Source organism: Ahaetulla prasina, chromosome 7, assembly GCF_028640845.1.
Source record: "Ahaetulla prasina isolate Xishuangbanna chromosome 7, ASM2864084v1, whole genome shotgun sequence".
In the NCBI taxonomy this organism is placed as follows: domain Eukaryota; kingdom Metazoa; phylum Chordata; class Lepidosauria; order Squamata; family Colubridae; genus Ahaetulla; species Ahaetulla prasina.
Window position 1 is genome coordinate 93,168,103 of NC_080545.1, and position 15,599 is coordinate 93,183,701.

Consider the following 15,599-nt stretch of genomic DNA (forward strand, 5'->3'; position numbering starts at 1 on the left):
ATGAGCAGTCTCTTTTATGGTTATAAGTTGAGGATTATGTGTATGGCTTCATGCAGTGGTCTGGTTCACATAACATGCTTCCAAAAGATACTGAACGGGGCCAGCTGCATTAAACCTAGAAGGATTGATCATATACCATCAAATTGAGGTCAGCTCTTAGTGACTACATAACTAGACCTCGTTCAGCATGGTCTGTCCCCATCTTAGCCTTCAAGTCCTCTAGCAAAGCACTTTTCACTGCTATGATTGAGACAGTTCACCTTGCTACTGCTCATCCTTTTCTGTTTCCTTCCACTTTCCCTTTCTTTTTCATCTTTCTCATTGCTATAGCTCAGATTTGGATGCTTCATTACCTAGGTATAGATTAATAATCTCATTTAAGTGGTATGTTTTTTATTTAACATTACTTATTAAGTTACTGCAGGATGCAGCGTCGCCTTGTGGTGAAATAAATAAATAAGTAGATCAGGGGTGTCCAAACTTTTTTGAGTGAGGGCCAAATACAGAAAAATAAGCAAAGGCCCGGGCCACCCGGGGGGGGGGGAATGGGCGTGGCTTATTTTGGGGTGTGGCTTGGTGGTCATGTGACTGGTGGGCGTGGCTAACTGCTCATGTGACTGAGTGGATGTGGCTATGGGCATAGAAACTACTCAGAGGGCTAAAAAAAGTAATTTTTGACCAGTCCTCACACTTATGACCATCCTCACATTTATGCCCATTGCAGCATTTTTAACAACCATATCACTCATTTCACAACTGCTTCTCTTCACCACAGTTACAAGATAGGGTGCAAAATGTAAAGATAGTTGTAGGTGTGAGGACCAGTCAAAAGTGTGAGGACAGGTCAAAAATAACTTTTTCAGCCCTCTGAATAGTCCCTATGCACAAAATGCTGCAACAGGCATAAATGATGACCGGTCATAAGTGTGAGGACTGGTCAAAAGTGCGATATAGTTTTGTCTGGAGACATTCTGCACACTTCCCCACCAACGCTGTTCGCCCTCGCCGCCTCACCTGTTTCTCGATGCGGTCTTCTTCTTTTCCGCCAGAGTCCCAGCTGCTTTCTATCAGTCTGCAGGGTGCAAAACTGTCACGCTGGGAGATCCTGCAGCATGCAAAGAAGCCCCAAGGGTCCCTCGGTTTGGGCACAGGTTTGGGAGCAGAGCCCCAAAGGGCTTTGAAGCTGCTCGAGGGCAGCTGGGGCCCATGTACAGAGTGCACACAATAGCCTCAAGCCACAAGAGTTTTGCAGCCAGCCAGTCCTTCTCAGAGGCAGACAAAATGAAACAGAAACAAGCCAAGCGGGTGAGAGACACCTTCAAAGGCAAACAAACAAAAACTTCCCTTTTGGGAAGAGGCAGCGCTGTGCTAGGAAGGCCGGCTGTTCTCCCCTCCGAGGGCCTTGTGGGTCAGCCAGGAGGCTTTGGCCCTTGGAGGAACGACCCTGGCAATGCCCCATGGGGCACAGGGGCCACCAGCCGGCCAAGCTGCCTTGGGCCCAAAAGACTCTTTGCGAGGAAGGGCTTCATCCCCCTTGGGCATCCCGGCATCCCAGGATGTTGCCATCTTCCCCAGCTGTGGCAACACTGCGGGGGGTGGGGTGGGGTGGGTCTCTTCGGCTCTCTCCCAGAGCCTCCTTGGTCACTCAGCTTCCCGGACAAGGCCCCAACTCAGCTGCGCCCCCCCTCACCAGGCGTCGAGGGATTCCCACCAACTGAGCTGCATCGCTGGGGGAGGGGGGGGAGGCGGTGGCTGGAGAGGGACAACCCGCCTTCGCCACCCCCCACCCAGAGGTTCTCCGGGGAGCAGAAGCGTCCCGTTCCCGCCGGGACCCTCGGCAGCCCCGGCAGCGGGCCCACTCAGCAGCTCAACCTCCCATCCCCCCCCGCTCCGCTCCCCCGCCCGTCCACCCCTGCTCTGCCGACCCGCTCGGAGAGCCTACCTGCGCGGCGCCGCGAGCCGAGGGCGCCCGGAGCAGCGCCGGAAGCTCTGCCGCCCGCCCGCCTCCTCCTCTGTCTGGTGGGCGGGCTGGAGCCGTGGCGTCCGGCGCCCCTACAGCCCAGTGGCTGAATGGCGGCCCGCAGCCCGGGTGGGCGGGTAGCCTCAGCGGAGCCTCCCGCATCTGCACCCGGGCGAGCGGCGGCTTCCTTGGGGGCCAGGACGGGGGCCGCACCCCACTGTCCACCGAGAATTTGCTGCGGGCCAATAAAACTGACCCATGCAGGCAGTTGGCCTTGGACACCCTGAAGTAGATGATAGATAGATAGATATATATATAGATAGATAGATAGATAGATAGATAGATAGATAGATATTTATTTATTTATTTATTTATTTATTTATTTATTTATTTATTTATTTATTTATTTATTTATTTATTTATTTATTTAATTATTTAATTAATTATTTAATTATTTATTTAATTAAACTTTTATACCGCCCTTTTCCCGAAGGACTCAGGGCGGTGTACAGCCTGCATTAAAACAATTTATATAGACACTAAAATAACAATTAAAAAACTTATTCCAAAAAAGGCCGAAATTAAAACCGTCCAATTGACCATATAAAATACCCAATAAAATACAATTAAAATTTAAAATTTAAGAATATAAAATTTAGCATTTAAAAATCAGGCCAGTCCGCTTGGATAAATAAATAAGTTTTCAGTTCGGCGAAAGGTCCGAAGGTCAGGCAATTGGCGTAAACTGGGGAAGTTCGTTCCAGAAAGTAGGTGCTCCCACAGAAGGCCCTTCCCTGGGGCCGCCAGCCGACACTGCTTGGCGGACGGCACCCTGAAGACCCTTTCTGTGAGAGCGCACGGGTCGGTGGGAGGCATGTGGTAACAGCAGGTGGTCCCGTAAGTACCCGGGCCCTAAGCCATGGAGCGCTTTGAAGGTGGTAACCAAAACCTTGAAGCGCACCCGGAAGACCACAGGTAGCCAGTGCAGACTGCGCAGGAGTGATGTTACCCGGGAGCAACGTGGTGCTCCCTCAATCACCCGAGCAGCTGCATTCTGGACTAGCTGAAGTCTCCGAGTGCACTTCAGGGGTAGCCCCATGTAGAGAGCATTGCAATAATCCAGGCGAGAAGTGACGAGAGCATGAGTGACCGTGCATAAGGCATCCCGTCAAGAAAGGGGCGCAACTGGCGGACCAGGCGGACCTGGTAAAAAGCTCTCCTGGAGACGGCCGCCAAATGGTCTTCGAACGACAGCCGTCCATCCAGGAGAACGCCCAAGTTGCGCACCCTTTCCGTTGGGGCCAGTGACTCGCCCCCAACAGTCAGCTGCCTCCCGTACGGCCTCCAGACAACGGGACAGCACTTCGACAGCTTCGCTGGGGTGGCCTGGGGTGGAAAAGTACAACTGAGTATCATCAGCGTACAGGTGATAGATAGGATGATAGATAGATAGATAGATGGATGGATGGATGCTTATTCATGATGAACTCTCTCTTCCCTCCCCTACTTTCCCCATTTTTAGGGTTTTTTATTCCTGGTTTTCCTAAGCTGTTGAGGTTTCAAGAGCATCATGACAAAATAATGAAGAAATTTTTGTCCAAGCTTAAGCAACATTTTGTAAGTAAATGCCAACGCGAACGTGTTGATCAAGGGAACTGTTCACAGATGAAATTTCTTTGGCATTTAATGTTCATTTAACTTTCGCTTCCATAGAGTGTCATAGGAAATACCACAGCGTGCACGATTCTAATATTTAGAGTTGTAGACACATCATGGGATCTGAATAACTTTTCAAAGTCTTTCATGGCTACTCTGCCCTGTAGCATATTTCTTGATTGCATGTTCCTTTACTGTGAATGGTTGATCCTAAAATAGCAGAAGCAATCTATCACTCTGAAATCTTCATTATCTATCCTAAGGCCGGTTGTTTTACCTGTAGTCATTAGTTTGGTCTTTTTAATTAAAGTTCTTTTTTTTCTCTCTCCACTGTGCTTCTTGACTTTTATTACCAGAGCTTGCAGAGCCATTGTATTTTCAGCTTGTGGAATAGTGTCATCAGCATAATGCAAGTTATTGATCTTCCTCTCCAAATTTTACAACCATACTCACCTTCCCTTAGTGCAGTGCTTCTCAGACTTTATAGTGCTGTGACCCCCTTAATAAAATTCCCCACAATGTGGCGACCCCAACCGTAAAATTATTTTCGTTTTGAATTTATCGCGCCTGAAGCCGTATTGGCTAGCGATCTGAACTGCTTGCGATTGCCTTGAGGACGGAGGCACTAAAGCGGAGACTCCCCCCCTATTAAGTTTATCACGCCTGAAGCCAGATTAGGCTAGCGATTGGGAGTGATTGCAGCTGGCTTGAGAGGGAGACATCAGAGCAAAGATTTTCTCTCTTTTTTAATTTATCGCGCCTGAAGCCGAATTCAGCTAGCGATTTGAAGAGCCTGCAGCTGGCTTGTGGAGTCAATCATTGGGGCGCGATTCTTCGTCTTGCAAGTATACTTCCCATATTTCCGATGGTCTTAGGCGACCCCTGGCAAATCGTCATTCGACCCCCAACGGGGTCGCGACCCACAGGTTGAGAACCGCTACCTTAGTGTATAATTCAGCGCATAGGTTGAATAAATAAGAGGAGAGTATTCATTCTTGTCACATTCCTTTGCAAAGCTGGAATAGTCTTTTTTTGGTTCACGTTTTGGTCAGACACAGAATGGTGTCTTCCTGACATGTCTTTATACCTGATCTGTCTTTACGCTTTGGTAAGATCGCACTTGGAATATTGCATCCAGTTTATATCACCATGATATAAAAAAAGATGTTGAGACTTTAGAAAGAGAAGAGCAACAAAAGGGGCTGGAGGCTAAAACATATGAAGAACAGTTGCAGGAACTGGGTATGTCTAGTCTAATGAAAAGAAGGACTAGGGGTGACATGATAGCAGCCTTCCAATATTTGAGGGGCTGCCACAAAGAAGAGGGGAACGGGGAAGAAATCATTAGGGCAGAGAACCGGTTGTTAAATTATTTGAATCCCACCACTGGATAGGATAGATAGATAGACAGACAGGATGGATAGATAGATAGATAGATAGATAGATAGATAGATAGATAGATAGATAGATAGATAGATAGATAGATAGATAGATAGATAGATAGATGATGGATAGATAGATGATAGGTAGATGAGATGAGATGAGATGAGATACAAACACTCTAAGCCCATGGTCTCCAACCTTTTGGGAACCAGGGACTAGTTGGAAAACAATTTTTCCACAGATAGGGTGGGGTGGGTGGTGGTAGTTTCATGCGCTACTTAGATCACATACATGCGCAGATGAAGCTTGGCTTGCTTGTGTGGCCCGGGGGTTGGGGGCCCCTGCTCTAAGCACCTTGGAGACAAAAGTACACATCTAGAAGCTAAACAGTGGTTTCCCAGTATCTCTGTCATTAAGAGTTACCATAAAGTGTGATTTGCCAGTTAATCATCTCGGGAGCTAGTATAGTTGGTGGTATTGAATGCTGCCAAGAAAAAAAAAAAACTTCCAAGAAGCCTACTAGTATAGGTAGTCCTCGACTTACAACCACAACTGAGCCCAAAATTTCTGTTGTTGAGCAAGGCATTTATTAAGTGAGTTTTGTCCCAGGTTACGACCTTTCCTTGCCCCGGTTGTAAAGTGAATCACTGCAGTTGTCATGTTAGGAACAAGGTTGTTAAGTGAATCTGGCTTCCCCCATTGAGTTTTGCTTGTCCGAAGGGGATCACAGAACCCCAGGGCATTATGCGGCTGTCATAAATAGGAATCCACATTTGCATTCTGCTCTGTGCCAATTTTCTCTTTCTAAAATGGGTGAACTGTTGTCTTCTTGGCAGGATTCCCAGGAGATCAACACCAGCTTTTACACAATGAAGTGGTTTTTCCAGTGTTTCCTTGACCGTGTGAGTAGCCTTAACTGTTGTTTTCATTATCAGCCCAGCTGGCCGTCTGGGCTGGAGAGGGATGTTCGTTTATCTCCTGATACATCTGTATGGTTCTTTCATTGCAGACTCCCTTTAGGTTAACCCTCAGGATCTGGGACGTCTACATACTTGAAGGAGAGCGAGTTCTTACTGCCATGGCCTACACCATTCTGAAACTGCACAGAAGTAAGAGCTTTGCCTTGGCTTTAAATGCTCTCTGGCCACCTGACAATGGTCAGTCCTTGTTTTGAGTGACCGGATTTGGGGGATTCTTATTTCTAGCTGGCTGAAAAGTGTTATCGATAGCACTTAGATTTATATACCGCTTTACAGTGCTTTACAGCCCCCTCTTAAGCGGTTTTACAGAGTCCCCCCAACAATCTGGGTCCTCATTTTACCAACCTCGGAAGGATGGAAGGCTGAGTCGACCTTGAGCCTGGTGAGATTCGAACTGCCAAATTGCAGGCAGTCACAGCAGTACTGCATGCTAACCACTGTGCCACCGTGGATAGAAGTGAATATTTGTAGCTCAGGCTTGAACTATGAAATCCTTGGTGTTCTCTGAGCTTGGTTGCTTTCTGACAGACGTTTCATTACCAAACTAGGTAATGTCATCAGGGCACACAGCTTGGCAATGAAACATCTGCAAGAAAACAGCCAAGTTCAGAGAACCCCAAGGACTCCAGAGTGGCGAAAAAACTCCCAATATAAAGTAGCTGTTCAGAAACCACAACGGAGCCCAAAATTTCTGTTGCTATGCGAGACAGTTGTTAAGTGAGTTTTGCCCCATTTTACAACCTTTCTTGCCACTGCTGTTAAGTGAATCACTGCAATTATTAAATTAGATGTTTGTTACTAATGTTTGGCTTCCCCATTGAAGGTCGCAAAAGGCCATCACGTGACCCAGGGATATTGCAACCGTCATGAGTACATGCCAGTTGCCAAGCATCCAAATTCTGATCACGTTATGGGGATGCCGCAAGGGTCATAAGTGTGAAAAACGGTTGTAAGTGCCGTTGTAACCCTGGCCACTAAAAGAATGGTTGTAAGTTGAGCCTACCTGTAGTCTTTTTTTTCTTTTCCTATGCCACCTTAGAACACCTGGTGAAATTGCAGATGGAAGAACTGGTCCAGTTTCTCCAGGAGACTCTTGCCAAAGATTTCTTCTACGATGATGATTTTGTAATAGAACAGCTCCAGAGCTCCATGGCAGAACTGAAACGCGCAAAGATGGACCTCCCTGTAGCAGGTAAATAACCTTTCTAGATGCCAATAACTCACGGTTTATTTGCACACCTTTTGAAATCTCCTCACCTGTTGGCAAGGATTGTAGAATTTACGCTTACCAGGAAGGGACGTCTGGAAGAACTTCAATATATCTTCTTGGAAATCCTGATCATTTATCAAAACGACACATCCAGGTAACTGTCACTTGTGCACTAAGGTAGTTTATTTAGTAGGTTTTGCTACTTTGCTTCAAGGTATGTTCATCTTCTCAGCATAACATTTCTGCAAATTTTGAAGCTGTGGGAAAGACTTCATTATTATTATTATTTTGCCGTCTGCCTCCCCGCTTTAAAGGTAAGTAGAATTTGAGGGGAAATGGAGGCATATTCATTGTTCAAAATCTTTTGCAATTACAGCTTTATTGTTAATGAAATGTGAACGAACACTTAATTTCTTCATAAATGTGTCTTTGGTGTATGCAGTTGAATAGTGACTTTTATTCACGGGATAATGACAAATAGCAGTGATTTAATTTACATTAAATGTTTAGGTTTTTTAGTAAACAGGTCTGTCAAACTCTAAGGACTAAACCATCTTTTCATTTTGGTCTGTTTAGTTAAAACTGGCACACAGAAATTTATCTTTGGAAACAAGAGACCACAAACTTGATAGTAAGAGGGGAAATGTATATTCCGGACATTTCTGCCTATACTTTAAATATAAAATGTATCTAGGTTCAGAAAAACAGAACAGAAAATAATGTGGAACATCCATTTTGATATATTAATCGAGTGACTGATCAATCATATTCTGAATCCTGTCAGTGGATTCCATTGTAGCTGATCCCTTAGTTTTGTCCTTTCTTCATTTTTATGGCTTTCTGGAAGCAGAATGTCCCCCCCCCGCACGCGCCCCCTTGTCATTGTGATATCAAATATTCATTTATTTCTTAATTTGGAAGGAATGCTGTCAACTCTTAAATCAGCTGCTTTTGCACCCCTAGCAATTTTACAGCTTATTTCATTTTCCCCTCCTAATTTCTCGGGAAACATTCAAAAAACAAACTGTCAAAATGGGAAGGGAAAAATTGGGGAGGGGGAAAGCAGTACCTTCCCCCTGGTTTTCCCCTCCCCCCAACCTGTCTGCTCGCCAACCCAAAGCATGAATAAAGATAAATAAAATATCTGGATGTCTAATCGTTTTCTTCTTAGGAGGCATCTGTTTCCCCTGCAAACAGCCTACCTTTTGGCATGGACTTTGGCACATTCTGAAGGCAGCTTTTACATCCTTTTAATTAGAAGGGAAGTTGCGTTCATTTCTAGGCAACGGGCTGTGGAAAGACATCCCCCCACCCCCACCCTCCACCTAATGGGGAAATAGCCGAGATCCTCTTTGCCAGTCGGAGCTGTCTTTGCAGAAAGAGCAGAACAATTCCCCGATCCCCCCCACCCCCTCCCTGTTGTTTATTCAGCCAATCCTGCCACCCTAAGGAGGGTTTTTTTTTGTGTGTGTGCCGTTATATGAAGAAGGTGGGAGAGGGAATTGAATGTTCTGCTTCAGTTCTTCACCAAGAGAGAAGCCTTCAAGAGGCCTCTCGGCATTCGGGGCCAAGGCAAGCAAGTTTAAAAAAAAAAATGTCAGGTGCAAATATTTCTTTTGAAAGTTGGGGGAGACATTTGTGTTGTGAGCGATGCTGCACCATGCGGGGTGTGTATATATATATATATATATATATATATATATATATATATATATAGGTCTTTGGTTGTTCGGGTTTTCTCCCGTGTAAAATTGGAAGTGTCTTGGCGGCGTTTTGAAGTCTCATTAAATCATCTTCAGGCTTCAGCTTAGTGCTTCTGGGAGCAATGTGTGATCGCAGCTGTTTCTTCCTTTTAACTGCTAGTGGGGTTTGAACTGATTGGGTGGGAGCTTGGCTGTGCTCTGATTGGATGGGGTTTTCTGTGCTCTGATTGGCTGGGGTGTGTCCTGTGTTGGTGGGGGCTTGGTTGTGCTCAGTCTAGTCTGTGCTGCAGGGGATTTGAGCTGGTGAGCTGCACTGCTGTTGTTTGGCTTTGTGGTCGTGCTACATCTTCATAGTGGGTGTCAGTCTGCTGCATGTATGGATTGGAGGGGTTTGAAATGGCTAATGTTGCAGCTGCGGTCTGGCTTCTGGTCCTTGGTGCTTCATGATCAGTGTGGGTTTGGGTCTGCTTTCTGGGTGGATGTGTGGTGGTGACATCCTGTGTGGACCTCGTGAGTGTGGGTCTGGTGTCATTCCTCGTGTTAGGGACACGTTTGTCAATAAGGGCAGGTTTCCAAATGGCTGGTAGGCGGAGGTATCATCTCGTTTGTTCATGCTGTGTGGGCGTTTTCTATCTCAATGGCTTCTCTGATTATTCTGTTGTTAAAGTGTTCAGTTTTGGCGATAGTTCTTCTTCTTCTTCTTCTTCTTCTTCTTCTTCTTCTTCTTCTTCTTCTTCTTCTTCTTCTTCTTCTTCTTCTTCTTCTTCTTCTTCTCCTCCTCCTCCTCCTCCTCCTCCTCCTCCTCCTCCTCCTCCTCCTCCTCCTCCTCCTCCTCCTCCTCCTCTTTCTTCTCCTCCTCCTCTAGTTGCCTTTTTTTTAAAAAAAAAAGAGAGAGAGAGAGAGAGAGAGAACTATGACCTGGATGACCGAGAATCTCCATAGACCTCTACCTTTACTTGTTACCATCAGTTTATACCCCGTTGTGGTTACTGTTGAAGGTGCAGTGCGTTTTTAAGAATATCAGAAAGACACCAATCCCAATTTGGAGCCTCATGGTGATGGCAGCTGGCCTTTTCAGCCTTTGTCCAGATTTTTCCAGATACCTTGTTTTTAACGGCTAGCATCCATTTGCCAACCTGTGCAAGAACCCAGTTTTCTTACCTTCAAGTCTTCGCCGCAGCTGTCATTTCCTTCCCTCGTAAAAGTGGAATTTTAAATCTGGAGATTATAGCAAACATATAACGACATGTCCTAGCATGCCTTGAGTATCATTAATAGCAAATATAAACGCTGTTAGGCTTCTTGGGACCTGCAAAACATGTTTCCTGGAGAGAAGACAGAACATTTCAGACCTTTGCCCCTTCCCTTCATTTGCTTTCTGATTTCACACTCACTTCCATTTAACCTCACTTCACAGTTTTTCCTGCTCATCTTTTCCCCCTACCTACTTGTTATTTTCCTCCATCCTTCCGTTACTTTTAGAATACAGACATACCATCCAGTGTTCCCGGCTGCAACTAGCTTGAATGGCAGGAAAGAAATGCAGGTAGGCTCCAGTCCATTACATTCTGTTGCCGCATAAAGTCCATCGCTTCTAAAACTCCTCCAACAGAAATGGATTAAAAGAAAGTGGAGATACATCTATATTCCTAAGTGTATAAGCAAGAAAGAACTTGGACAAGCTGTTCTCTGCTTTCAAGAATTATTCAGAAAAAAAATATATTCATTTGATCCAGCGTAAGTCTGAAAGCTTGGAAGACTAATGCTGGAGCACGGTTGTTGGAACTGGGTATGTCTAGTTTGATGAAAAGAAGGACTAGGGGTGATATGATAACAACGTTCCAATATCTCAGGGGTTGCCACAAAGAAGAGGGAGTCAAGCTATTCTCCAAAGCACCTGAGGGTAGAACAAGAAGCAATGGGTGGAAACTGATCAAGGAGAGAAGCAACTTAGAACTAAGGAGAAATTTCCTGACAGTTAGAACAATCAATAAGTGGAACGACTTGCCTGCAGAAGTTGTGAATGTTCCAACACTGGAAGTTTTTAAGAAGATGTTGGATAACCATTTGTCTGAAGTGGTGCAGGATTTCCTGCCTAAGCAGGGGGTTGGACTAGAAGACCTCCAAGGTCCCTTCCCACTCTGTTATTCTATTTCTATATGCGATTTTCTGATTATGCATAATTTCCCTGCAAGCTTGTGCATATGAGAGGTCCTTGGTGCTCTTTGAGCTTAGGTGTTTTTTTTACAGACGTTTTATTACCCAAACTAGAGAACGTCATCATCATCATCATCGCTAGCCCTGATGATGTTATCTAGTTTGGGTAATGAAACATCTATAAGAAAACAGTCAAGCTCAGAGAAGCAAGAATCTCTCATTTCAGCCCTGAGCTAGAAATATTCTCATTGGTTTGCACACACCTCTTCCACAGGCATACCTTTTTCTCTGAGTTTATATCTTTGGAAAATAGGCATATTGACGCACCCTACGTGGGTATCAGGTGAGTGGTACGCAGTGGTGGGATTCAGCCAGTTCACACCACTTCGGGAGAACCGGTTGTTAACTTTCTGAGCAGTTTGGCAAACTGGTTGTTGGAAGAAATCATTAGGGCAGAGAACCGGTTGTTAAATTACTTGAATCCCACCACTGGTGGTATGTTCTGCCCAACTTCCTTCTTGGAGCCTCCTCTTCTACTTAACAGTCACAAAAACATCCTCGTCTCGCTCCCAAAACATCTAGCCCGTTTCTTGTCTTGTTCATTTGATCCAGGAAGTAGCTGCTCTTTTTATCTAAGTGTCATCAGTCCTGGAGTCTTATCTTCTCATCCCAGGTTCATCTTTCTTTAATCCTTACCTAAAAAGCAATTTTACTTGTCCTTAAGGATGTGTCTGCCTTTTTTTTTTTTTTAGACATTACCTCACTTCAATGCAGAGAGAAGTTCTCCCAGATGTGGTGGGGAGGAGAAGGGAGGGCTTCTGTCTCAAGGGCAGCTGGAAAGCTCTACCCTTCAGGGCAGACCTCCAGTTTGTATCTGGAAGCGAAAAAACAACTGATACGTGACTGTAGCAAAGTCTTGGGTTTCAGATAGGAGAGAAGGACCAAAAAACGGCTGAGGCAGCAGAAGAAATTGGCCATGGAAACTTCAGACTTTAGTGCCCTGATACTTCTCTGTGTTTCTCTGACATCTTTTATAAGACAAGGGCCTCTGTGGCTCAGACTGGTAAGACAGTCTGTTATTAACAGCAGCTGCTTGCAATTACTGCAGGTTCAAGCCCCACCAGGCCCAAGGTTGACTCAGCCTTCCATCCTTTATAAGGTAGGTAAAATGAGGACCCAGATTGTTGGGGGCAATAAGTTGACTTTGTATATAATATACAAATGGATGAAGACTATTGCTTGACATAGTGTAAACCGCCCTGAGTCTTCAGAGAAAGGCGGGATATAAATGCAAATAAAAAAAAAAAGATTAAATAAGAATGCATCCGATAACAGGCTTCTCTTTAGTAGGACAAAGAGTACCAAAATGGACATTTCTTGTCCTAAGATAGACTTCATTAGCAATAGCAATAGCCCTTATACAAGTCTAATATACATCACTTCATAGTGCTTTAACAGCCCTCTCTAAGCAGTTTACACCAGTGGTCACCAATCTTTCGGACCTCAAGGATCACTAAATTCATAATTTTCAATCCCGCGGACCGCTGATATGATCTGCCTAATGACCGACTGGGTGGGCGTGGCTAAGTGGTCATGTGACTGGGTGGGCATGGCCAACTCGATGCCATTCATCTCAAGGGGCGCCTTGCCATCCTCTACTCGCTACTCCTCGCCTGCCTGCTCAGACTCCTTAGGGTCCCAACAGGTAGCAGTTGTTGGAGCTAAGCAGCCACCATGAGAAAGAGTCCATAGTTTGAGGACCCCTGATTTAGTGCAATATAAAAAATGCAAATAATTTTTCTACGGACCACCAAAATTTTCTCGTGAACCACCAGTGGTCCACGGACCACAAGTTAGTGACCGCTGGTTTACACAGTCAGCACATTGCCCCCAACAATTTGGGTCTTAGAACCCTTATGACTGTTAAAATTATTCTTTTATTTTCTGACGCAATCTCTAGTTCAGTTTTCCTTGATCCAGCAGCATCTCTGAGACCCCAGAAAGAATCGGAGGTTTGGAGAGTCAGCCTCGGAAAGACACTCAGAATTCCTTGGTGTGCCATTGTTTCGTCAACAAAACAGCAAATACAAAACTTTTTGGATACTGAAATTAGAAGAAAAGAATTCATGAGAAATTACAAAATGAGATTAGCTCCAGGAGAATGCCTTCTCACACTCCGAATAGGGAATTCGGCTACTTTCTTTCTGTCCTCGGCTGTGATACATAACTTCTTCCTAGCATTTATCTTTAAATTGTCTTATGTTTTGTTTTAAAAATCGTAATTGTCTGAATATATACCGACCAGTGGTTTTTTCCAGTCGTCTTCTCAACAAAAATCTGATCTCAACAATATGAATTCTTGATCTCCGGGCTTGCAATCTAATATGAAAGGCTCCAGATGTTTTCCACTTGGGGCTTTCCATATTTGAAGCATGGGCAACCATGAAACAAGACCAAACATTCAATGTCCGGAACATGAATTGAGACAAGACCAGGAGCCATGCTGGTTACAAATTCTAAGAAGTCCAGTATATCTCGCTGGCAACAGGTAATGTTTGGATACTCAAAGCCCTACTTTATCAGGACACGCAATGCTTGGCGGAATGACTTTAGTTTGATTTCTCTCTCTCCCTTCCCATCTCTCTCTCTTTCTCTTTCTCTCTCTCTCTCTCTTCATATTGTGATATTCCCCATTAGGTAGCAAAACCAATTAATTCAGTGTGGAAAAATGGCTTCTTTCACAGGATTTTATTAAGACAGTTTACCAGTGAATAATCCCCTTGAAACTTAGCAGTATTTGCTTCTGAACAAACCGAGAACTCCAAGCTAAAGAGCGACAACACAAACTTAGCCCCAGATCCTTTCTGCTCTTTTTGCTTAATCTGTCGTTCAGTGTACTGGGAAGAAAACTCTTTTGAAAAGAGCTTGCCAACCTCAAACTTTCCCTCATACTCTGGATCCGTCCCATCAGAACGTCTCTGGAAGTTAATTAAGCTTGGTAGAATTCTCCATCTGGTGAGGTTGTTTATGACGCTTTGAGCTCCAGAAGCTGCTTGGGCAGACTTTGGTCTCTTTTCAAACAAGAGAACTGGTTTACGCAGGGTTGTGGGGGTAGGGGTTGGGCACAAAACTCCATCTGGAAGGGAATTGGTCGGGCATACTTTATCCTTTTCTAAGCTCTCCTTCAGAAGAGCCTGGAAGAGCTTCATCTTTGGTTTTTTTGAGGATCAGCTCTTTGTGTGTGGGAAGAAACTCTTCTGTTTAAAGCAGGGCCAATTTCCTACCTTGGCAACTTTAAGACCTGTGGACTTCAACTCCCAGAATTCCCCAGCCAGCATTGGACACCCCTCTTTTACAGCACCTGGGTTGTAGGAGAAGACATATATCCCCGTTTCTAGTATAGGAAAATAGAAAAAAAAAGGCTATTTTTTTAAAAAAATAAAATAAAAAGATACATTTTTTAAAAAAAAGACAGGGTATTTGTTGTCACCTATATTATAACAGTAACAGAGTTGGAAGGGACCTTGGAGGTCATCTAGTCCAACCCCCTGCTCACACAGGAGACCCATACTAGAGATTCGAGCCGCCGGACTGCCGACCTTTCTGATCGACAAGCTCGGGCGTCTTAGCCACCGAGCCACCCTCGCCATACCTGTGCTACCAGGTCCTTAAGCATCATTAATGGCCTGATTGCAGCCTGATATAGAACACAGAATAACAAGATCGGAAGGGATCTTGGAGGTCTTCTAGTCGAACCCCCTGCTTCAGCAGGAGGCCTTATACCAGGGGTGTCCAACCTTGGCAACTGTAAGACTTGTGGACTTCAACTCTCAGAATTCCCCAGATATGCTGGCTGAGGAATTCTGGGGAATTGAAGTCCACAAGCCTTAAAGTTGTCACGATTGGATCCCCCCCCCCCCGCCCCCTGCCTCGTACCGTTCCAGGCAAATGGCTTAATCAGTTGATTCAAGCATATCTTGAAACATATTTCAAGAAGAAATAATATTTCTCTGTGAAACGTATTTCAAGAAGTAGAAAACCGCTGCAGACTTTCAGATATTTTTATTTCTCCTCCTCCCCCACCCCCTTGATATCCATTAAACCAGGGGTGAAATGTAAAATTTGTTACTACCGGTTCTGTGGGCGTGGCTTCGTGGGGGGGTGTAATGTGACTGGGTGGGCGTGGCCAACTTTTTTTTTAACTTTTAAAAGCATTTTTTCAGAGGCTTTTCTTTTGAAAGCATGCTTTTTTTTTGCCTTTAAAAGATAAAAAAAAGCCTCTGACAATCAGGCAACTCAGCTTGGGATCATCAGAGGAGCCTTTTAAAACCTTTTTTTCTACAACCTCTTCGGCCGAAAAAAATGCTTTTAAAAGGCTCTGCTTTTAAAAGTAAAAATGCTTTTAAAAGTAAAAAAAAACAAAAAACCTCTGATGATTGCGTGGCTCAGCTGGGCATGGTGGGGGGGCGGGGCAGGGATTTTTGCTACCGGTTCTCCTAACCACCTGCCGCCATCGCTACCGGATCAGGAGATCCAGTCCGAACTGGGAG

General features: G+C 44.8%; 1 protein-coding gene across 7 annotated transcripts in view; it reads left to right on the forward strand.

Annotated features, from left to right (window-relative positions):
- USP6NL (USP6 N-terminal like) overlaps positions 1 to 15,599 on the forward strand; it is a 178,986-nt gene that overhangs the window by 143,130 nt on the left and 20,257 nt on the right. For all 7 annotated transcript variants that reach the window (XM_058191099.1, XM_058191097.1, XM_058191098.1 and 4 more), the window contains 4 exons: positions 3,483 to 3,577; positions 5,836 to 5,901; positions 6,009 to 6,108; positions 7,019 to 7,171. In XM_058191099.1, coding sequence (XP_058047082.1) covers positions 3,483 to 3,577; positions 5,836 to 5,901; positions 6,009 to 6,108; positions 7,019 to 7,171 — 414 coding nt within the window. The remainder of the gene's footprint in view (positions 1 to 3,482; positions 3,578 to 5,835; positions 5,902 to 6,008; positions 6,109 to 7,018; positions 7,172 to 15,599) is intronic.